General features: G+C 51.0%; 2 protein-coding genes across 2 annotated transcripts; both read left to right on the top strand.

Annotated features, from left to right (window-relative positions):
* Window positions 1-216: 216 nt before the first annotated feature.
* On the top strand, window positions 217-5,845 carry GDF2 (growth differentiation factor 2). The gene is made up of 2 exons (XM_066242778.1): window positions 217-678; window positions 3,325-5,845. Exons 1-2 carry the CDS (start codon window positions 333-335, stop codon window positions 4,269-4,271), a joined length of 1,293 nt encoding a protein of 430 aa, XP_066098875.1. The 5' UTR covers window positions 217-332; the 3' UTR covers window positions 4,272-5,845.
* Window positions 5,846-11,072: 5,227 nt separating this feature from the next.
* Window positions 11,073-21,750, top strand: RBP3 (retinol binding protein 3). The gene is made up of 4 exons (XM_066243227.1): window positions 11,073-14,238; window positions 16,379-16,569; window positions 18,343-18,485; window positions 20,838-21,750. The coding sequence occupies exons 1-4, from the start codon at window positions 11,143-11,145 to the stop codon at window positions 21,272-21,274; spliced, it is 3,867 nt and encodes a 1,288-aa protein (XP_066099324.1). The 5' UTR covers window positions 11,073-11,142; the 3' UTR covers window positions 21,275-21,750.
* Window positions 21,751-22,205: the final 455 nt, after the last annotated feature.

Genomic DNA, 22,205 nt, shown 5'->3' with positions numbered 1-22,205 from the left:
GAAAGATCCTAATTAGGGGGTGATAACCCCATGGAGAAGTTCGGGTGCTTTGCAGCAGGCTGTGTTCTTCCTGAAAGCCTGAGTGTTTATAGAGCCTTCATTAACAGAGAGCTCCCTTAGATAAGAGACTGGAGCACAGCTTGAGGACCAGATAAAAACAAGTGGAGGACACTCTGGGACGGTGGGTGAGAGCCTGGGAACTGGCCAGGGTGCTTGGTGCGGAGTGGTCAGCAAGACAATGCAGGCCTGCTCCTCTCAGGCTCCTCCCCACACCCACTAGCACAAGGTGGCCGCCGGCAGTGCTCTGTCCAGGGGAAGCGTGCCGTCCCAAGATGCGCCACAGGGCACTGTGGGTGGCCCTGCCTGTGCTCTCCCTGCTTGCTTGCTCTGGGCAGGGAAAACCTCTGGAGAGTCAAGTTCGGGCGTTGGCCAGGGGAGATGCCCACCGACTGCTGGGAGGGGCTGGAGGTGAGCAGGTGGGAGGCACTTTTGACCTGAGGATGTTCCTGGAGAACATGAAGGTGGATTTCCTGCGCAGCCTCAACCTGAGTGGGGTCCCTCCGCAGGACAAAGCCCGAGCAGAGCCGCCGCAGTACATGATCGACCTGTACAACAGATACACCACCGACAAGTCGTCCACACCTGCGTCCAACATTGTGCGCAGCTTCAGCGTGGAAGGTAGAGTCGACTCCACCAGGGCACCTGAGGGTTGGGGGTGGAGGAGGGGTGAACTCAGTGCTCCATAGCTGCACTGCTTAGTATGGTGGCCACTGGCCACATGAGGCTCTTGAAGTTTCAACTTAAATTCATTAACATGAAATAAAATTAGTGACTTAGTTCTTTAGTTCCACTAGCTTTGATTCAAGTGCCTGACAGTCGTGCATGGCTACAGGCTACCTAAGAGCGCCATGCTGAGAGTAGAACATTTCCATCATTGCAGAAAGGTCTAATGGACAGCTCTGTTCTAGAAGGTTCTCATTCCTGGGGCCCAGCGTCACAGTTAACTCAGCGGGAGCTCCCTTTCTTCGGGCCCTCCCCTCCTCCCCTGTTCTCACTGTCCCCTTCTCATTAAGAGACAGCTCACTTAGCCTCTACCTGCCGGTATATTTTTAAACTTTGAAAGAATATCTCTCTCATGAAAAGGTGTCCAAAATTCAGATGAATACCCCTGAGAGATAACCTTTGGAGAGCTACTTAATTACTTTCAAACTGTAAAATAATTTCTCTGACTTAGAAGGACTAGACAATGACAAGCATCAGCTTGGGGCCTCTGCTCACTAATTCACACAATATTGGCAGAATGATTCTATGAGCAGGGAAGCAAGGCTTGCAGGACCTGTGGGAACTTTCCCAGGTCCCTATTATTTCAGATGTTGGAATCGGACCCAGGCCCACCTGTGTGCATAGCCCATGCATTTCCCGCCACTGCAGCCTGTCTCTAAATAACCAGAGGCACGGGGCCTCTCTGCCTCCAGGCTGGAGCCCTGTGAGCCCCTAACAGTCCTTGCGTGGTGCCATGGCAGGCCAGACCTATCAGGCCCACAAACAGTACGCCCCATCTAAATAAAGAACACTGTGGTCACAATATATGCTCGGCAGGGTCAGATTTTCTGATTGCCCCCAAAAAAGAAAAATCCAAATTTTTATGTGAACTTCCCTGATTTTTTAAAACGCTAGTTTTATTTATTCATTTTTCTTAACACCAGCTGCCAGCACCTCACCAAGCCTGTGGGGTGGGTCTGGAACTTCAGCTAGAGGGCTTCTTTGGCTGTGTACCTCATCATCAAGTCCCACAGTCTGGGGGTCCAGCATGGAGAGTCATTGCAATGACCCCTGCACACACGCTCCAGCATTGTCCACGTTCTGGAAGCGAGTGCTCTGACCCGATCTCAGCCCTGTGGCCAGCACTCCTGTGGAGGCCAAGTGCTCTGACCCGATCTCAGCCCTGTGGCCAGCACTCCTGTGGAGGCCAAGTACACTTCCCTGCACAGACTTGACAGATAGTCCTAATGTGGCTCAGGGTGGAAGGGAGTTTGCTTTGGAGATGTCTGACAGCAGTCCCATGGCCAATATCAAGTCATGTCACAGTGAGAGCACATGAGGTCACCAACGCACTGCTCATAGACCCCTCTTTACTCGGCATGCCAAGGCGTCACAGCATTCTGCGGGAGGTGGAATAGCTGGGAGGGGACCACAGAACACTGTGTGAAAGGCCACATGTTTTGGAGGCAGCACGTGCCTTTGTGGAGAGGAGAGACTGAAGAGAACACAGAAATACTGATGAGCTCCTAGTATAACCAGGACAGTGTCAGGTAACTTACATGTGCCATCTTCTTGAAGCCTCACACTGACCCTGGGAAATAAAAAGGATGAACCCCATTCTACAGATGAGGAAACTGAGACACAGAGAGACTCAAGTCTTCTCCAAGGCCAGAAGCCTAGGAAGAGGAAAGTCAGGATTGTCACTGTAATCTGTCAGACACCAACACTTGCTGGTGTTCATGACCACACAAAGACTCCCTTCAATGGGCACATAACAAGTGCTCAGAAAATGTAACTTCTTTCCCTCTCTGTGACTGGGTTGTGGTATAATACAGACATCTAATGGCCACATGTCAGCCAGGAGAAGTGGGAAGCTGACACAACAGCATGGCCAAAAGGAAAATCTCATTTTTGCTTGACATTACAAAGCAGTGGAGGCTAATTGTTTTTTCTCAAAAATTTTTTTTAAATCATCCATTTTCACCTTGCTCTGAAGTTACAATTGCCAATGATTTTTACACCATTTAGATGCTGAGATTTTTAATATTGTCACCTTTCCTGCTAGGATCTTTCCCTTCGTATCATACATACAGGATCAGCACTCAAAAGATAATAGCTTTATTGCTGTTTTGTTTGATTTTTTTTCCATGTGTATGTGTGTGTGGGGGGGGCGCTCTTTATGGAATGTGTGTCCTTGGGAATTTAAATGCCCTAAAACCAGTCCCCACAGCTGTAAAAAAGAAATAATAACTAGGTCCCCCTCCAGGGTCAGTGTGAAGAGTCAAGTGAAATATAGTACACAAAGGCTCCAGTGCAATGCTGAGCATTAAGTAGGTGCTCAGTGAACACCTGGACCTGTTTGCTCTAATGCAAGGCATCTCTTGCACCTGCTTTTTTTTGAAGATACTAAATGTACCTTTCCAAAAACCCTTCTAAGTGAAACCAAATAGATTTGACCAATATCATCCTTGATGACCTTTTGTCCAAGCTGTGAATCTGAGCTTGGTGTCATGAAACCAGACCTCTCCAACAGATGCCTATCATTGTTTATTTGCATTTCAGATGCTGTCTCAATGTCTGCCACGGAAGATTTTCCCTTCCAGAAACACATCTTGCTCTTCAACATCTCCATTCCTAGGCATGAGCAGATCACCAGGGCAGAGCTCCGACTTTACCTCTCTTGCCAAGGTCACGAGGACTCTTCTCATGAGCTGAAAGGAAACGTGGTCATTTATGATGTTCTGGGTGGAGCAGACACGTGGGATGCTTCTGCAGGAACCAAGACCTTCCTAGTGTCCCAGGACGTCCATGATGAGGGCTGGGAGACCTTCGAGGTCTCCAGTGCGGTAAAGCGATGGGTCAGGGCAGATTCCACCAAGAGCAAAAATAAACTGGAAGTGACTGTGGAGAGCCACAGAAAAGGCTGCAACCAGCTGGATATCAGTGTCCCCCCAGGCTCCAGAAACCTGCCTTTCTTTGTTGTGTTCTCCAACGACCGTAGCAACGGGACCAAGGAGACCAGGCTGGAGCTCAGGGAGATGATCAACCATGAGCAGGAGACTGTGCTGAAGCCGTTCTCCAACAATGGCCCCATGGAGGCAGGTAACAACAAGGATGAGGAAGAGGATGTTGAAAGCCATGTGGCAATGGGGTCATCTCTAGCCAGACGGAAGAGGAGTGCTGGGGCCAACAATCACTGTCAGAAGACCTCCCTAAGGGTGAACTTTGAGGACATCGGCTGGGACAGCTGGATCATCGCACCCAAGGAGTACGACGCCTATGAGTGTAAAGGTGGTTGTTTCTTCCCCCTGGCTGATGACGTGACCCCCACGAAACATGCCATCGTGCAGACCCTGGTGCATCTCAAGTTCCCCATGAAGGTGGGCAAGCCCTGCTGTGTGCCCACCAAACTGAGCCCTATCTCCATCCTCTACAAGGATGACAATGGGGTGCCCACCCTCAAGTACCACTACGAAGGAATGAGTGTGGCAGAGTGTGGATGCAGGTAGTGTCACCTGTGGGTGGGAGAAGCCAGGTTGGGGGGTCATAATGAGAGGTTCTGCATCCTCTTGGGCATGACAGGGACTAAGTCAATCTACACGTCAGCCTGGAGCAGGAAAGGAAACTGTCACATCTTCGAGGTAAAGGCCTGCTCTCTTTCTCATAGCCCATCCCAAGCATGCTGCTGGGTCTCACTGCAGGAGAAGACAATGGTAGGGGGAGGTAAGGATCTGGAGAAGAGGGAAGCCTGGAAGGGTTGTTGGGGTAGAAAGGGAGATGATGTAAAGGGGACAAAAGAAAAAAATAAACCAGAATCAAAAGAACATTAAGCAAGGTGAACCATGGGGGGACAGACAGTTAGGTAATGTGTAGAGATGTATAGAAATTAAAGGAGTTGAGGGGGATGGGTTTATTCCAATAACCTCTGGGAATATAAGGGAAATAAAGGACTATGTGCTTTATGCCAATCATTTCACATATTCCCACAACCCAGCGAGATTGGTGTTATGACCCCCAATTTATGAATGCAGAACCCAAAACTCAGGCAGATCCAGTAGCACCAGTCCATCACCTGAGTCCATCTCACAGGTTTCCACAGGTCTGTCTATGTCTGAAGCCCAAGACCTTCCCAAGCATCCCAATGCCACATAGCAGGCTGCCTTGTAGTTAAAGTTCAGTCAGATGTTGGGAGGTGGGGAGAGTGGGGCACTGGGCCGAGACTGGCCAGGATTCACCAGTGTGACTGCACTGCCTGTCACATCCAGGGCACGTTCTAACTGCTCAGTGCCTGTGCTGATTCAGTTGCCAAATGCTTTTTAAGAAAATCCCAGAGTCACTCAAAACTATTTCCGAAACCAACTGCAGGATGGAGAGAGTGCAGGACAGCAGCGTGTGGGCCACAGCATGCATTGAGGCTGGGGCAACTTTGACCTGCGGGTACAGCAGTCCACAAAAGGCTACTTTTTGCCTGTGGACTCCAACTGTGTGTTGGTTTGGGATACACAAACACAGTTTACCCCAAGGGCTGGGGTGGCCTATGGCCTCCATCTCTACAGTTACTTACTCAACCTAACTAGCTCACCAGCACGACACACTGTGGGCTTCTATCCCCAGGGACTCCATGGGAGACACGGGCCTCAGGAGAACTCAGGTCCTCATTGGCCACAGCTGGCTCTGTCTGCCTTTATGGCTTTCTTGCATAGTGCACATCTAGGCCCTGTCCTGGGCATGGGCCCTGGTCAACCCTCATTGATCCCAAAAGAGGACAAATTTTGTTTCCTCTCCTCTGACTCTAGAGGCACACATGGAATAGAATGGAACGGGGATGAGTCTCAAAGTGGTGAAGGTTCCACTCCCTGGCCCTCTGACCAGTGGCCAGAGCAGAGCACAAAGACCTGAGACCTGAGCCATCCCCACCGGCAGAAGCTCCCAGTATATATATATTTTAAATGGTTTATACTAAATGTTTACATAAAACCAACAAACAACTTTAACATAAAACTGCAATAGAACATCATTGTTTAATTACTGGAGCCATAGAAAGTGCTAATTCCTGGTACGACACGGTGGACGATGGGTACCTTTCCATCTTCACGGGGCATTTCTGTGCCTGTGTCAGAGTTTTACATGGAAATAAAGTCAAATGTCTAAACTGCGGCCTTCTATGTGTGTGAGGCCTGGTCCTGATGGTCCCTCAGCCCCACAGCCGGCCCACGCTCCCTGCAAGCCCTTCTCTCCAGGGGAGGGGCCAGGAAGGGGATGGAGACGAGCTGCCGGGGCGGTGGACATGTGTGGCCAGCATTCCCGCATGACGGGGGTGAGTGAACACGCCTGTGTAAGGGCATGTGTGTGGGTATGTGGGCATGGGCATGAGTGTGAGGATAGATATTTATAAGTGATCTGGAGTAGTTAGCCAGCATGCCACCCTTGACCTCTCCACAGGTCAGGGAAGAGGGGCCCTGGCTCTTGCTAAGAAACACGTTCGGCCGTAAGTCATCTTCACCTGGCCTCCTGGGACCACACAATCCCAGACTTTGCCCTCATTATGCCCCTGCTAGCTGCTCAACTCCAGCCAAATACCCTCAAAGACACCCTCTGTGCTCATCCTTCACATGTCTTCTGTAGCTGCCCCACTCCCAGCATCAGTCAAGTCCTCCTCCGGGAATACCTCTGGTGTCACCCCCCTTTGGTCCCTTTCCTGACACTCTGGTTCTGCTCCTTCTGGCTCTGAGGAGCCCTGGAGTGTTCCTCTTTCACAGTTGTCACTGGCCTGTGATAGGGACCTTAGAGTCTCTTGTCTTAAGCCTACTATGGCAGCAAGTCCCCCAGGACAAGGTCCCAGAGCCTCTGGTATCTGACACTCCTGGAGGGCTGAACTGACTTGTGGCCCAGGACAAACGGATGTGGATGAGCATGCTGGAACAGAGCGTGCAAGGAGTGCCCCAAGAAGTGTGCTCCGGAGCCCCTGCACGGCCCTGTGTGCTCCCCCACCGGCCTCCCCAGCGCGGGGCCCACAGCCAGCAGCTGGAGGGCAACAGTGCCTCCCATGGACAGTCATGCAGCCTGTTAGTCCTCTGTCTAATGGCCCCCATTTCACGGCTGCATCTGTCATGTGTCCTAACGTGTGTTCACATTTGTCACATCAGGGCAGTGATATGATCACTATCACGCAGCTGAAGCACAGCAAAGTGACGAGTTTGCAAGAGTGATGGCTGTCCCGTGCCCCTCGTGTGACCTGCTCTCTGGACCAGGAGTTAGGAGAGAGAGTGTCTCAGGGATGGCGAGCAGAAACCACAGGCAGATACAGAGACACAGTGAGAGGGCAGTGACACGGAGAGGCTGCTGGGGCAGCGGAGAGGGAGACTGGGGCACCCCGAGCACCCGGCTGCATTTGGAACTTGCACTCAGTGGTTCCGACAACAGTCATATGATAATAGATGTTCACATTCCAACTTTCACAAATGAAAAGGAGATGGAGGCATGTGAAGGCCCCTCATTTGGCTCAAAGCCACTAGCCGGGAATGACTAGGGCCAGCATTTGAACCCCAGTTATGACACCAAGCCTACATTCTCTCTGCTGCACTGGCCTCTGCTCTAAAACCTCCCTCAAAGTCAAGGCCACAGTCACCGTGGCAGGAAGAATCAAAGCTATGGCATGAACCAGACAGAGCCTACGCTTTCCTAGACAGGTACTACCCTCCCCTGGGCTCCTGTCCTGCCTGCATGGAGTCCTCCGCTCAGCCAGGCACCCATATGGTACTGGTAACTAGAGAAGGAGAAGGACACCCTCTCTTCCCTTCAGTTAATAATCTATTAACAGGGTCACTAAATACCATGGCTCGCACCTCTTCCAGAATTCTACCAATTGCAAGACACAAATTGCCGGGTGAGTTCTTACTGCAATTGTCACTTTTCTGAGCCCAACTTAGGAACAACCATATGAGCTGGGCTCATAAAGGTGGGAGGTCATATCCATCTGAACCTTTTTTCTCCATATTCTAAGGTTTGTGTTCCATAACCAGCTCATCTGATCAGCTCTCTTTGTCCTGGACATCAATCAGTTTCTTCCCAGAATGTCCCTTAGAATTCTACTATCCCTGCCAGTGAGGTCTCTGCATCTGGTCCCATCTAAGAGGTTCTAGACAACTTTTACACCATCATCTCAGGTGGTCCTTACAGCAGGGTGATGAGGAAGCAGAGGCCCAGGGTGGCAGGCATGCTGGCATAGGGCATGCAGTGGGGAGCACGGACAAGTCCACATCTGTGGGTGCTGCCCCTCTACCCACCATGAGTCGCGCCTGGAGTTGCGATACAGAGATAGGAGCTGAATCCCAGGTAAGCAGGTGCAGAATCTCTGATGATGTCCTCCCTTCCTTCCACCGACCCAAGGTTCTCCAGCTCTGAGAACTTGGGTGAGCTCTGTAAACTCCCCTAGCCTCAGCTTCCTCATCCACACAACAAGAGAAATAGCAGCCTAGGAGACATCACCTTAGATGAGGAGTATGCATGAGGCCTGTGACAAAAGGCATCACCTATGAACAAATATTGTGCAGGCCCCATGGATCTGGACAGCAGGAATCTGACTTGACCTTGGTTACTATCCTTATCTTGTTACCTTCCCGGTAAAAACAATTTCTTAGGCACAAATGCTCTCCAGATGCAAATGACTTTCCCATTTCCTTGTGAAAATCATGTGTTTCAGAACTTCTGTAGAACTTCCATGCCTGTGCTTCAACTCCAGGATGGCTCTGGACACCATTTAATCTCATTGTCTATAAACTCAGAAAGTGTTTGCTGCTGGGACAAGACAGGACAACCGTATTCTTCCCAGAGGTTTCCGTCCTGTAGAGAAAGCAAGTTGGCCACATGCCCACTGGAGAGAGCTGCACCTACAAGAATTCCAGTGCCCGCTGCCTTCTATCAGGCAAATGATGTCACCGTTGGGGTTGTGAACACTTTGTCATATGAATGATTGACAGCCAGAACAACCTATATTCTAGGAGAACTTCAGTTATTGTTTTCCTTTAATGGCACAAAACTGCTAGCATACCTGGTTGAGCAGTGGGAATATGAAATAACAGAACCAGCCCTCCTTCCTTGCCTAGAGCTGTACTTCTCCCTCATCAAATAATTAAAATAATATTACTTCTATATAACCTGTTCCATAAAATAGAAACATGAAGGACTAGGGAGAAGGCAATAATCATCTTATGAGCTGAGCATTGTCTTTATAACAAAGCCTAAAGACAAGAAGACTGCAGGTGGGTCTCCTTCTGGGACTTGTTCAGCCCCTGCTACCTGGGAGCCAGGACACTGTGGGCTCTTAGAGAGAATGGAGAACTCTAGGGACAAAATTTTCTCCCACTGAGCTCAGGACACACCCGAGGAGGACAGGTTGCCTCTCCTCTCAGGAACTATCTAACTTAGGCACCCCAGTGACTTGCAATGAACTCTAGTTTCATTTCTCCTCCATAAGGCTCTCAGCCATCCACCTAAATCATATCACAGCAACAGCTCTGGGCACCCTGCCTTACAACTGTAGTAAGAGTCCCAGGAGAGTGTTTACTCTGGTTATGCTCCACCCCACCCTTCCTGCCCAGAGCCTCTGTCAGGGGTCAAGCAGCAATGGAAACACCCTCAGAAGACTAGCATGGTATGGACGTGGAAGAACTGGAAGTTTCACAAATGGCTGGTAGAAATTAAAATTTTAGAAAACAGGTAGTCAGGCTCTTAAGACATTATTAACATGCATTCCTGTCCTCCCAAAAATAAAAAAAGTATGTCGACACAACGACTTAAACTCAAATACACTTAGAGCTATGCTCAGAGCTGTGACTCCCCAAGTAAAGGTGGAATGGAAGGACCAGTCTCCCCAGAAAGGACTAAGGAGATATTATTATTATTATAAATCAGGCTCACTTCATTGGCTGCAAACGGTGGAGTGATGTGACCATATGTCGCTTGGGCATTAAACAAATCCTAATGAGCTAAAAATATGTTTCTTTTAGCTAATTGACCTCTTTGGACTTTATAAACCACTTGGTAAACATCCTCAGATAATTTCGAGAGAGCAGATTGCGGCTCTCGAGTGCGCTGAGAAAGCCCCTCACCTCCATTTCTAGCACCACTTCCTCTGACCGCCTTCTGTCTGCACAGCCCCAGAAATGTGTGCTGCAGACAACAGAGTGAAGTCTGAGGAGCAGGGCCAGGCCACCCTCCTAGGGCTCCTCCCCGGCTGTGTGACCATGCTTGGAGCAGTGGCTGTCTCTAAGCCACAGTTGTCTCATCTATTTAGTGAGAGAAATACCTGTTTCTGGGGGGATGCAAAGACAAAACATGGGTTCTAGGTTCTAGGAGGACCCATATCACTTCCATGTGAAGGAACAGAAACTGGGAACCTGAGAGTCCAGCTCTTCCTTCCCCTGGGACTGGATCACATGCTCCATGCAGGGGGGCGGTGCTCTGGATACCAGTGGAGCCTGGGACCACAGGAACCCAATTTCCACTACTCATTTCTCTCTGTGAGCAGTGGGCTGGGGGCTGAGTACTCAACCAACAGGAGAATGGATGCTTTTTGGATCTCGGAGCTAACTTCACCTGACTTGCATCACTGATTCTGTGATGTCTGGAAGGCACGTCCCCTCCTCACTCATCAAGCCCCACACTGAAGTGCAAACATGTCATTCTGATCATTTGAGAGCTGTCAGGAGGACTGTGCTGGCTCCCTGGAGGCATGAGTGGGACACAGGAATCAACTTCAAGTCAAGCCCCACAGGCTTCTCCTCTCCACCCCCATACCCTCCACACACACCTACTAAACTCTTTTTTTAGCTGTAAGACAGAGATAATATCTCACAGGGTAGATAATATCTCTACCAGTAATTGAGTGCTTTCTTCTGGCTTGAAACTATGAAGTTCTTTATACATCTTTCTTCATTTAATTATACAATAAAGCCACAGAGCAGAGAGTGGCAGAATCAGGCCTCCAAAAAATTCTACCTACTTCCAGAGCCATGTATCACCCAATGTAGTGGGGAAACACTATTTACCTGCCAGTGAATAACTCCATTTTGCAATGAACACTATCAGCCTATACAGCATGGAGCATAGTGCTGGCATGGGGCAGGGACACAAAATAAATGGTCATTATTAAAAATATTGTGCCCAGAGGTGACAAAGCAAGATGAGATTCAACATGGGTCAAACCACCTCTTCTGCCCAGCCCCCAGGGATGATCAGCTTGAATTAGACAAGATTAAAGGCTTACCGGAGGAGGAAGCCGCACCCCAATTTCCACGTTTAGCCTCAGACCTTCTGTCTGCCCGCTGAGAAGGACAGGGAAGGAAGGTAGCCACACAAAGCAGCACTGTGGCCTTCTGCATGGTCAAGAGAGCTTTGTGTAGGAGCCAGCCCTCCTTCTGGGTCCCCATGATGAGAGAATGGGTCCTGTTCTTGTCTACGCTGCTCTGTGGCCTGGCTGGCCCCACACACTTCTTCCAGCCAAGCCTGGTGCTGGACATGGCCAAGGTCCTCCTGGATAACTATTGCTTTCCGGAAAACTTGATGGGGATGCAGGAAGCCATCGAGCAAGCTATCAAGAGTCGCGAGATCCTGGGCATCTCAGACCCTCAGACACTAGCTCGTGTCCTGACAGCAGGGGTGCAGAGTTCCTTGAATGACCCTCACCTGGTCATCTCCTATGAGCCCAGTGCCCTTTCAGCTCCCCGGCAAGTCTCAGCACTCACCAACCTTACACAAGAGGAAGCGCTTGCCCGGCTGCAGAAGGGCATCCGCCACGACATTCTGGAGGGTAATGTGGGCTATCTGCGGGTGGACGACATCCCCAGCCAGGAGGTGGCAAGCAAGCTCGGGGGCTTCCTGGTAGCCAGTGTCTGGAGGAAGCTCCTGGGCACCTCTGCCTTGGTCCTGGACCTCCGGCGCTGCACTGGGGGCCATGTTTCCGGCATTCCCTACGTCATCTCCTACCTACACCCAGGAAGCACGGTCTTGCATGTGGACACCATTTATGACCGCCCCTCCAATACGACCACGGAGATCTGGACCCTGCCTCAGGTCCTGGGAGAGAGGTACAGTGCTGATAAGGATGTGGTGGTCCTTACCAGTGGCCACACTGGAGGAGTGGCTGAGGACATTGCTTACATCCTTAAGCAGATGCGCAGGGCCATCGTGGTAGGTGAGCGAACTGTGGGGGGTGCCCTGGACCTCCAGAAGCTGAGGATAGGCCAGTCCGATTTCTTCCTGACCGTGCCTGTCTCCAGGTCCCTGGGGCCCCTGGGAGGGGGAAGCCAGATGTGGGAAGGCAGTGGGGTGCTGCCTTGTGTGGGGACACCAGCAGAGCAGGCCCTAGAGAAGGCCCTGGCCATTCTCACACTGCGCAGGGCGCTGCCGGGAGTCATGAGGCGTCTGCAGGAGGCCCTGCAGGATTACTACACACTGGTGGACCGCGTGCCCTCCCTACTGCACCACCTGGCCAGCATGGACTTCTCCACAGTAGTTTCTGAGGAGGATCTGGTTACTAAGCTCAACACTGGTCTGCAGGCTGTGTCCGAGGACCCAAGGCTCCAGGTGAGGGCCGTCAAGCAAAAAGAAACTCCTTCTGGGCCTGAAGCTAGAGCTGATGACCCCCTGGAAGTGGCCCCAAAAGTGCCCGAGGATGAAGTTGCCCGGCAGGCCCTGGTGAACTCTGTGTTCCAGGTGTCGGTGCTACCAGGCAACGTGGGCTACCTGCGTTTCGACAGGTTTGCCGATGCCTCTGTGCTGGAGACACTGGGCCCGTACATCCTGCGCCAGGTGTGGGAGCCTCTGCAGGACACAGAGCACCTCATCATGGACCTGCGCCAGAACCCTGGGGGACCGTCCACCGCTGTGCCCCTACTGCTGTCCTACTTCCAGGGTCCTGACACCAGCCCCGTGCGCCTCTTTACCACCTACGATCGCCACACCAACGTCACGCAGGAGCACTTCAGCCACAGCAGGCTGCTGGGGCAGCGTTACGGCTCCCAGCGCGGGGTGTACCTGCTCACCAGCCACCGCACCGCCACCGCAGCGGAGGAGCTGGCCTTCCTCATGCAGTCCCTGGGCTGGGCCACGCTGGTGGGAGAGATCACCGCAGGCTGCCTGCTCCATGCTCGCACGGTGCCCCTGCTGGAGACCCCAGAGGGCAGCCTGGCACTCACAGTGCCCGTGCTCACCTTCATCGACAACCATGGCGAGTGCTGGCTGGGGGGTGGGGTGGTGCCCGATGCCATTGTGCTGGCCGAGGACGCCCTGGACCGAGCCCAGGAGGTGCTCGAGTTCCACCGCAGCCTAGGGGCCCTGGTCGAGGGCACGGGGCGCTTGCTGGAGGCCCACTATGCACGGCCAGAGGTCGTTGGGCAGACAGGAGACCTGCTACGAGCCAAGCTGGCCCAGGGGGCCTACCGCACGGCAGTGGACCTGGAGTCCCTGGCCTCCCAACTCACGGCTGACCTGCAGGAGATGTCTGGGGACCACCGTCTTCTGGTGTTCCACAGTCCAGGCGAACTGGCCGCAGAGGAGATGCCCCCACCAGCCCCTGCTGCTTTCTCCCCAGAGGAACTCTCCTACCTCATTGAGGCCCTGTTCAAGACAGAGGTGCTTCCTGGTCAGCTGGGCTACTTGCGTTTTGATGCCATGGCTGAGCTGGAGACAGTGAAGGCCATCGGGCTGCAGCTTGTGCAGCTGGTGTGGCAGAGGCTGGTGGACACAGCCACGCTGATTATCGATCTGCGCTACAACTCTGGCAGCTACACCACAGTGGTGCCCCTGCTCTGCTCCTACTTCTTTGAGGCAGAGCCCCGTCGGCACCTCTACTCTGTCTTCGACAGGGCCACCTCCAGGGTCACGGAAGTATGGACCCTGCCCCAGGTGGCTGGTCAGCGCTATGGTGTCCACAAGGACCTCTACATCCTGATGAGCCACACAAGCGGGTCAGCAGCTGAGGCTTTTGCTCACACCATGCAGGACCTGCACCGAGCCACAGTCATTGGGGAGCCCACAGCTGGAGGGGCTCTCTCAGTGGGCATCTACCAGGTAGGCAGCAGCCCCTTATATGCATCCATGCCCACACAGATGGCCCTCAGCGCCAGCACAAGTGAGCCCTGGGACCTGGCAGGGGTAGAGCCCGACATCACCGTGCCCATGAGCAAAGCCCTCTCCACCGCCCAGAACATCGTGACCCTGCGTGCCAAGGTGCCCACTGTGCTGCAGACAACCAGGAAGCTGGTCGCCGATAACTATGCCTCCCCTGATCTCGGGGCCAAGATGGCTGCCAAGCTAAACCATCTGCAGAGCCGCTATGCAAGAGTGACCTCTGAAGGAGCCCTGGCTGAGATGCTGGGGGCTGACCTGCAGGTATTATCTGGGGACCCACACCTGAAGACAGCCCATATCCCTGAGGATGCCAAGGACCGCATTCCTGGGATTGTACCCATGCAGGTGAGATACAAGGTAGACTTGGCCCAGTATGGTTCCAGAAGGGAGTTGATCCGTTGTCTGCTCATCCAGCGTGCATGGTGCAAGACAATGGCTTCTAGACTTGTTTTCATGTTAATGTTTACTAGTTACATTTTTTTTTCTCTCTCTCACTCTGTCATCCCATTCACTCGCATGCTCGTGGGGTCCCTGAGCACCTCTGTAGAAAACTGATATCCACAGGAACGAAGTTCGAAAAGCCCTGGGTATAGAAGGAGCTGCATGCTCGTCTGGGTGGAAGACAAGTGTCTGCAGGGCTCCTCACTGACTGTGTCAGGGGAAAGTGCCAATAAGTCACAGGAGGTCACAATTTCCTCCTCTGGAAATGTGAGTTTGTGTTCATACCACCTGCTTGCCTCAGGGGTTCACAGTTTGCATGCATGAGTTGAGAGAATGGAGACAGGGAAGCAGGGAGAGGCCCTGACCTCACATTGCTTTGAAACTACAGTGTGGAGCCTGGACACTGGCCTTGGAGTGGTCAGGGGTGGTAGAGCACAGTCCAGGGAGCCTCAGCAGTGAGTTCTTCTTGGTGAGATACCCACTGCCTCCCCCACCCCTCCCACAATGCAAAGCACTGCATCCTGAAGGAGCGGCACCAGTGGGCGTGGGGCCTGACCCCAGGGCCAGCTGGATGGAACATTCTGAGCCAGGCTATTGTGGTCACCACATCTGAAGGCAGCACGGATGTTTCAGGAAGCCCTGGAGAGGTGGATCAGTGCTGCAGAGTCCTGCTGCTGGGCGTGTGAAGGCAAGTTCTCCAGACCAGTGGCCAAGGTTGGCCATGAGAGGCACCCAGGGCTCCCAGCTCCAAGAGCTCCATCTGGAGCAGCACTTAAAACATCTCCCTACATCTTTTATCATCTATGGTTTCACTGCGTATTCAGGGAAGCAGATATCTTAGGGTCCCTTAAAAGGAGGGCTTGAGACAGGGCTTGGGTGTAGGCAGTTTATGTGGGAGCAGGAACAGTTGGAGGGAAAGAGGAAGAACTGACAGGTTAGTGGTGCATCACTGGCTCGCAGGAACCTGACAAGTGTGCGGAATTTCTCCCGGGGCCATCCCTGTGCAGCTCCTGTTCTCTTGTGGCTGAAGGTTCCCCAGGGGACATGATCTCCCTCCAACCCTGAGGAAGCTTGGAGAAGGTTCTGAAGCAGCGAGTGAAAAAACATAGGGGTGTGCTGGAGGCAGAGCCTGTTAGCTGAAATCAGAGGTGGGCAGGTAAGGGCACCAAAAGCATCTAACACAGAATTGCCATTCTATGTTACAGAAACAGGACCCGACGCCTGGAAGGATGCAGCTGTTTACTAAGGGTGTGACCTGCAGGCCGGGTGTCGTGGTCAGCAGTAGCATCCCTGATGGCACCTTGCCCTCAGTCCAGCTCACAGAGCCTGTGGCTTTCTGGCCACTTTGAAGAGAAAGGGGGAGGCCCTGCATGATGGGGGTGCCCAGTCCGTGCCTGTACTGTGTGGGCTCACCGTGCCTCCAATTCAAACTGGGGGCTCATGCCATTCCAGGCTGGTCAGAGTTCATAGTATGGTGTCACATGTAGATTCAGAGTCTGGCTCTACTGCTTCTTGGCTCTGTGACTTTGGGAAAGCTAGATAATTACAGTGTGTTTCAGTTCCTCATTAAAAAGACTGTGATTAATTGACTCCTCTACCTACATGGTGGCCATGAGGCTGATAGTGAGTGCTTCAAGGGCCAGGCCCCTGGTAGAGTGAGGGGCCCAGTTGCTGATGTCATCCCTCCCTGCCCCAGGGAGGAGGAATATGAGCTTAGGGACATTAAGAAGAGTCTGGTGCAGCCAGGGTAGACAGAATGGTGACCATGACTGGGCCTTTCAGCTCTGGACACCAGGGAATGGGGTTGGCACACATGAGCACCCTTGGTAAGGAGGCTGCCAACCACACATGGTTTCATAACCCAGGGCTACTGTCCTCATAACCTCCTAGCACCATCAGAAAAGATCCTATAGCAGCTACCTTCTTCAGAAATGTTGGTTCCCTTTGTGTACCCTTAATGTTTCTCTTGGTATGAAGGAAGTCTTCTCCAAGCTCTAAACTCTGCTTCTCTGCTGACACTGAGTCAGACCTCTCAATCTTTCAGATCCCCTCCCCTGAAGCCTTTGAAGACCTAATTAAGTTCTCCTTCCACACTAACGTATTTGAAGACAACATTGGCTACTTGCGGTTTGACATGTTTGGGGACTGTGAGCTGCTTACCCAGGTCTCCAAGCTGCTGGTGGAGCATGTCTGGAAGAAGATTGTACACACAAATGCCATGATTATTGACATGAGGTCAGTGGGCTCGGAGTCAGCGCTTCTTAGAAGACAAAGTTGCAGGCCTAGTAGAGAGGAAAGGGGACCCTGGGACCCAGCATGAGAGTTGAAAAGGACTAGGTCACCTCACGTGGCTGCCAGGGCTCTGGCCTGGTAGCCGGGGAGTTCTAGTGTAGTTGGCTGGGCGAGACTCCTGCACTGATGGATTTTTAAAGCTACTTTGATGATCCCCATGTGCATTCCAGGCTGAGAACCACAGAGCTAGTCGGGGCTCCTCAGTGTGCCTAGTCATGGGATTCCTTGAAGAGGAGGAGAGAAGGGAAACATGAAGAACACTGATTCCAGTGTCCCAACCCAGCTCTACTAAGTTCAAAACTCCAGGGGCAAAGCCCAATACATATTTGATGTCATCATCTCATGTCATTGGGCCAAATGACAACAAGATCTCCACCTGTAGTTGTGGCTCATGTCATACCAAATCAACCCACATCACTCAGGTCCTGAGAATCATAAAGCCAGAGCCCCCCCAGAGAAAATTTACCAATTCGCCACTGTTGTTGCAAAAAGAATTCTTTGCCTCCCAAAATGTTTGTTGAAGGGATGCTTTCAGCTGGTCACCTCCCTTCTGCTTCTGTAAACGTGTGTCCGATAGAGGTGTGTGTCCCCCATAGAACAGGGGGAGGTAGAAGATTTCCCTAAAGCAGTGGCGAGGATTAGGCTCCCACTGACTCCCCAGTTCACCAGCAGGCTGCTAGACAGATGTTGCTGGGATTGGCTGAACTGGAGCATCCAGCTCAGGTAGCTGGCCCGCAACATTCTCATGGTTCTTAGTCATCACTGGGTGGTTCTGGATCCCAGAGGCTGGTTCCTATCCCTGGGAAGAGAAACTTTCTCCCAGGGCTCCAGTGTGTACCCAGAACTTGAGCTTGGGGGCTCCTGTGTGTACCTCTAACCTTGTCACTCTTCAAATGCTCTATAAAACATCTGAATGCCCTCCATGCTAAGTCCCTATCTGCTTAATCGCATCATCCACATTTTTTTTTAATAAAAGAAGGCCCAGCCTACAAGCGTGCTTTGCTTAAAGACCCTTCTAGGTTTGAAGGTTCAAATGCTGAGGTCATGGTGCCCAAACCCAGCCAGGCCATCCTAGACCGTCAACCAGAAGAGGCTGCTAACACACTACCAGCCCTGCACTCTGTTTCCCAGATGAAGAGACAGAAACCCAGGAAGATTGTGACACGGGCAAATCTAAGTGGCCTGGGACAGGCACAGTCTCCCTCACTTCTGATGCCATTTCACAACTCTGAGCACTTTGTCACACTAATTGCCTCATGAAAACACCGCACCTAAGACACCTAGTGGGTTTTGTGAAAATATTGAGAATACGACTGGGGAAGACAGTATTTCCAAGATGTGTTCTATTCACATGCACTCGCATGCAGGGGAGCAGTCCATGGTCAGTAAGTGGGTAAAATTTATCAAGTTCCTGACTGCAGGACTTGTCAGAGCCTTTAATGTAGCATATACAGTATGTATCATACAATGTATCAGAAGGGGTGGGTATGGTATGCAGTATATTTTAAATGAATTTAACCACAAAGTCTCTTATTTTCAAGTGATCTGTACTCTGGGAAACTCTGACCAATGAATTCTGTGGGATGAGGAAGGGGCACTAGACTGAGCTGCCTGCAATAAGAACCCTGCCCAGAGCAAAGGGCCAGGCCTCCCAGAGGGGCACCAAGGGCCTCACTGTGAGAGATGCTCTCAGTGACCCATATTCCCTTTCCTTAGGTTCAACATCGGTGGCCCCACGTCCTCCATCTCTGCCCTGTGCTCCTACTTCTTTGACGAAGGCCCTCCTGTTCTGCTGGACAAGATCTACAGCCGGCCCAATGACTCTGTCATTGAGCTCTGGACCCACACCCGGCTGGCAGGTATGTGCAGCATCCTCTTCCTTTCTGTTCTCGTTCTAAAATCTTCTGGAAAATGAGGAAAAGACAGCTTGGGGTTCAGGAATAAGTAATAGTAAGTGGAATATGTCAACTCAAAAAACTTCCAAACCTGCAAGAATTTTTTGAGTTTACTTGAGCCAAACTGTCAGTTGCCAGGAAGCAAAATCTCAATGGATTGAGAAAATGCTCTGGAAAATGACAGTTTTACTACTTATTTTATGCATTAGAATCAAAGAGGAAGATGTAAGGGGGTTACATGAAGTTGATTGGTGATAGATTAGGAAGGCAGCAGAAGGAAGCAAAGCAAGGAAACTTCTGGGGTTGGATAAAAAGTAAAATGCTGAGGCTGCCGGTTTGAAACTGTGAGCTTGCCTGGTCAAGGCACAAATGGGAGTTGATTCTTCCAGGTTCTCCCCCCTTCTCTCCCCCCCCCCCCCCCCCCCCCCCCCGCTCTCTCCTCTCTAAAATGAAGAGAAATAAAGTCTTAAAAAATGCATATGCATACTGAAACTTCTTTTACTTAGGCAGGCATAAGATAGTTAACAATTACATTAACATGAAAATAATAACAATGAGTGGGTTTGTGGCTCTCGCTCTGGTGGGATGTCTGCCCTGAGGGGTAGGGAAAGAAGATGACCCCACATTTCAAAGACATGTCATCAGGAACATTATTTTAAATGCAAAAAAACAACGAATAGGCTCAATTAAGGTAAGCATAGACCTTTGTTAGAGAATAATACCTCCCTAGGACAGGACTACCCACCATGAACTGTTCTCAAGAAAGTTTTACTTTCAGACCATCCTGTGTGGTTACTTTAGGTCTCTGAGTCCGCAAGGCTCAGAGACTACGCAGGGTTCACCTGAGCTTGTCAGGTTTAGTCTATGGTCCTTTTTTTTTTCTTTACCCACAAATATAAAGACCCTGTTCTTTGCTATGCACTTTGCACATATGATCTTTAATCCCTGCACAACTTGGACCATTATGCCCATTTTCTAGAGGAGAAAAAATGAATCTCTACTGAGTAGACTATCCTGCTTATTATTAGACTATCAGCTAATAAGTGAAAGCACCAAAACTTAAATATAAGTTTGTCTAAAACCAAAATGCTTCCCATCCTCCCCACTACACCTATTGGCCTGCAAGACAAATGCAGAACTAGAAGGAGCCCCTGCCCATCACCAGATCCCACAGGGGTTCTAGTGCTCAGTTTACCTGAACTCCCAGTAGCAACTCAGCTTACGGGCCTAAAGAAAGTTCTAACGCTGATGCTCACAGGACTTCCGTTAACTGCCCTACATCCAGAACAGTGATCAGAGGAGCAGCGCAGGTGCTATGCTTTATAGAGCTATGACCCTCTGAGCCCTGTCGCTAGTGGGCAGTCTCACTCCATCCCCTTTGCCCAGTGCCCAAAACCAAGGAACCTTTACTCCCATCCACAAAAGAATGCTGGGAGACCAATGGGGGTGTGCATATGGCCAGAAAAGCAACCTGAAATTTTCATTTGTACATTTTCGTATTACACTAGCATTTTGGGAGAACCTTCCAGTACACACATTCAAAGATATTGCAAAATGTAAACAAAAATCAGAACAGGGTAAATTCTAAATTCAAATAGACATTCAAGACGAGGACTTAAAAATAGACTCCGATCTGCAAATCATGTAGTCCCAGGACTTTTGAAGTCAATATGAGAGCTGTGAGCATGAAAATGTGGCTCATGTGATTGTGATAAGCAAAGAGCAAAGCAAATGTCAGGATCTGAAGATATTTTATGAAAAAAAAGGATTTAAAATAATTTTATTAGTGACATGTTTGAGATGAATATATTTTGGCTATACTGAGTTAAATAACACATTATTAAAATACATTTTATCTGGGGTTTTTTTTAACCTATTTAATGCAGCTACTAAGAAACCTAAAATGGCATCTGTGGCTTGCATTCTATCTCACGTTTCATTTCTATTGGACATCACTGTACCAAAGGCTGGTGGTCAAGTCACAAATTTGGCTCTTCTGAGGGTCCAAAGTGAAAAACGGGTCTGATCAGCTTAGCTATTTTTATTATTACTAAGGAAACATGCCTTTTTCTCGGAAGAGTCAAGCCCACTACTCGGTGATAAAAGAATCTGCATGGGAGTGCGCGGGCTCTGAGCACCGGCACGCTCAAGACCGCGCACCCGTTCTCATCCCTCCTTCAGATGCAGAAACTGGGGCTCAGCGCAAGGATGCAGAGCTGCATCCCAGGCTCTCCTCTCCACAGGTTCAGACACTAAGGAAAAATCCTGGGAGGGGGTCGCTTGACTCCCCATCTTGAAGGGCCTTCTCTTTTGCAGGTGAGCGCTATGGCTCCAAGAAGAGCGTGGTCATTCTGACCAGCGGTGTCACGGCGGGTGCTGCGGAGGAATTCACCTACATCATGAAGAGGTTGGGCCGCGTCTTGGTCATCGGGGAGGTGACCAGCGGGGGCTGCCAGCCTCCACAAACCTACCACGTGGATGACACACACCTCTACATCACCATCCCCACGGCCCGCTCGGTGGGGGCTGCGGATGGCACCTCCTGGGAAGGAGTGGGTGTGGCGCCCCACGTGGCTGTCCCTGCGGAAGCAGCCCTCACCAGAGCCACGGAGATGCTCCAGCACACGCTGAGGCGTGCGAGGCGGAGCCCGGGCCAGCAGGGCCTCCTGGAGAGACTCAGTGTGCAGAGCTCTGGGGCAGGTGAGACCTCTGGGCCACTCACCAAGGGAGCTCAGGTACTTGGTCTCGCTTGAGGGCTCTGAGACGCAGGAGAGGAGGCTGCTGAGCTCTGGTTAGGCTTAGAGTTGGAAGTACCCTTGGAGCTCATCCATCCGGGCTCATCACGACATCCAACTTCCTCTCTGTTTGGAAACCTAAGGAGTTTCTCTGTAATAGTTGGGGGTTTTAGGGGGGGGGTGCCCAGGAGGCAAGTGAAGTCCAGACCTACCCCCACCCGTGCTTCTTAATCGCCAGCCCTGTCCCATCAGGGCTGTCAACTAGAACAGCTTTGTCCCATCAGTTTATAAGGTGAGCCACAGAATGCCAGGCACATGGGTCAATTTACATTCTATTGTAGCAACATTTAGAAAAGTAAAAAAAGAACAGATGAAATTAATTTCAATAATATAATTTATTTAACTCACACTATTCACAGTAGTATCATTTCACTACAAAGTCAATATAAAAATTATTAATGAAATGTTTTTTGTATAAAATCTTTGAAATCTTACAGCACATTCCCATTCTCGTGTGCCACACGTCTAATGCTCAGTGGCCATCCGTAGCTGGTGGCTCTTGTGTAGGACAGCTCAGGCCCAGAGATAAGAGGCCTGCATTTCCCCTAGAACACTGCTCCTGCTTTGCCAATGCTACACCGCATCTTCCCTGTTAGAGCGCCTGCCCCACTCTGCCCTAGGAGCATTTCTGTCCCCACCTTGCTGTGTCTCCCTCGAGGGCAAGAGCTGTCCTGCTCAGCTTCGTCTCCTACTGCCCATCACCAATTTCAGTGCCTGGTGCATAAGATGGATGCCCTGTGAACACAAGTGAACATCGTGCTGCAAGTTTTAATTTTCCTCAGGTGGCAGCCCTCAAACACTTGCAGAGAAGTCCAGATCACTAAGGATCCTCTGCTCTCTGCCCCCACCCCTCCCAATCCAGTTCTGCGTAGCAAGTCTGTCTTTCCCT

Source organism: Saccopteryx bilineata, chromosome 9 (genome assembly GCF_036850765.1).
Source record: "Saccopteryx bilineata isolate mSacBil1 chromosome 9, mSacBil1_pri_phased_curated, whole genome shotgun sequence".
NCBI lineage: Eukaryota > Metazoa > Chordata > Mammalia > Chiroptera > Emballonuridae > Saccopteryx > Saccopteryx bilineata.
Note: the sequence above shows the minus strand (reverse complement) of the source record. Positions and strands in the feature narration are given on the sequence as shown.

What these genes read in the sequence shown, in the direction of transcription:
- GDF2 (XM_066242778.1), top strand. Translation starts at nt 333, where the DNA reads ATGCGCCACAGGGCACTGTGGGTGGCCCTGCCTGTGCTCTCCCTGCTT. An exon ending in GCGCAGCTTCAGCGTGGAAG is followed by an intron (nt 679 to 3,324) that starts GTAGAGTCGACT and finishes TTTGCATTTCAG; the next exon opens with ATGCTGTCTCAATGTCTGCC.
- RBP3 (XM_066243227.1), top strand. Translation starts at nt 11,143, where the DNA reads ATGGTCAAGAGAGCTTTGTGTAGGAGCCAGCCCTCCTTCTGGGTCCCC. An exon ending in GCCATGATTATTGACATGAG is followed by an intron (nt 16,570 to 18,342) that starts GTCAGTGGGCTC and finishes CCCTTTCCTTAG; the next exon opens with GTTCAACATCGGTGGCCCCA. An exon ending in GACCCACACCCGGCTGGCAG is followed by an intron (nt 18,486 to 20,837) that starts GTATGTGCAGCA and finishes TCTCTTTTGCAG; the next exon opens with GTGAGCGCTATGGCTCCAAG.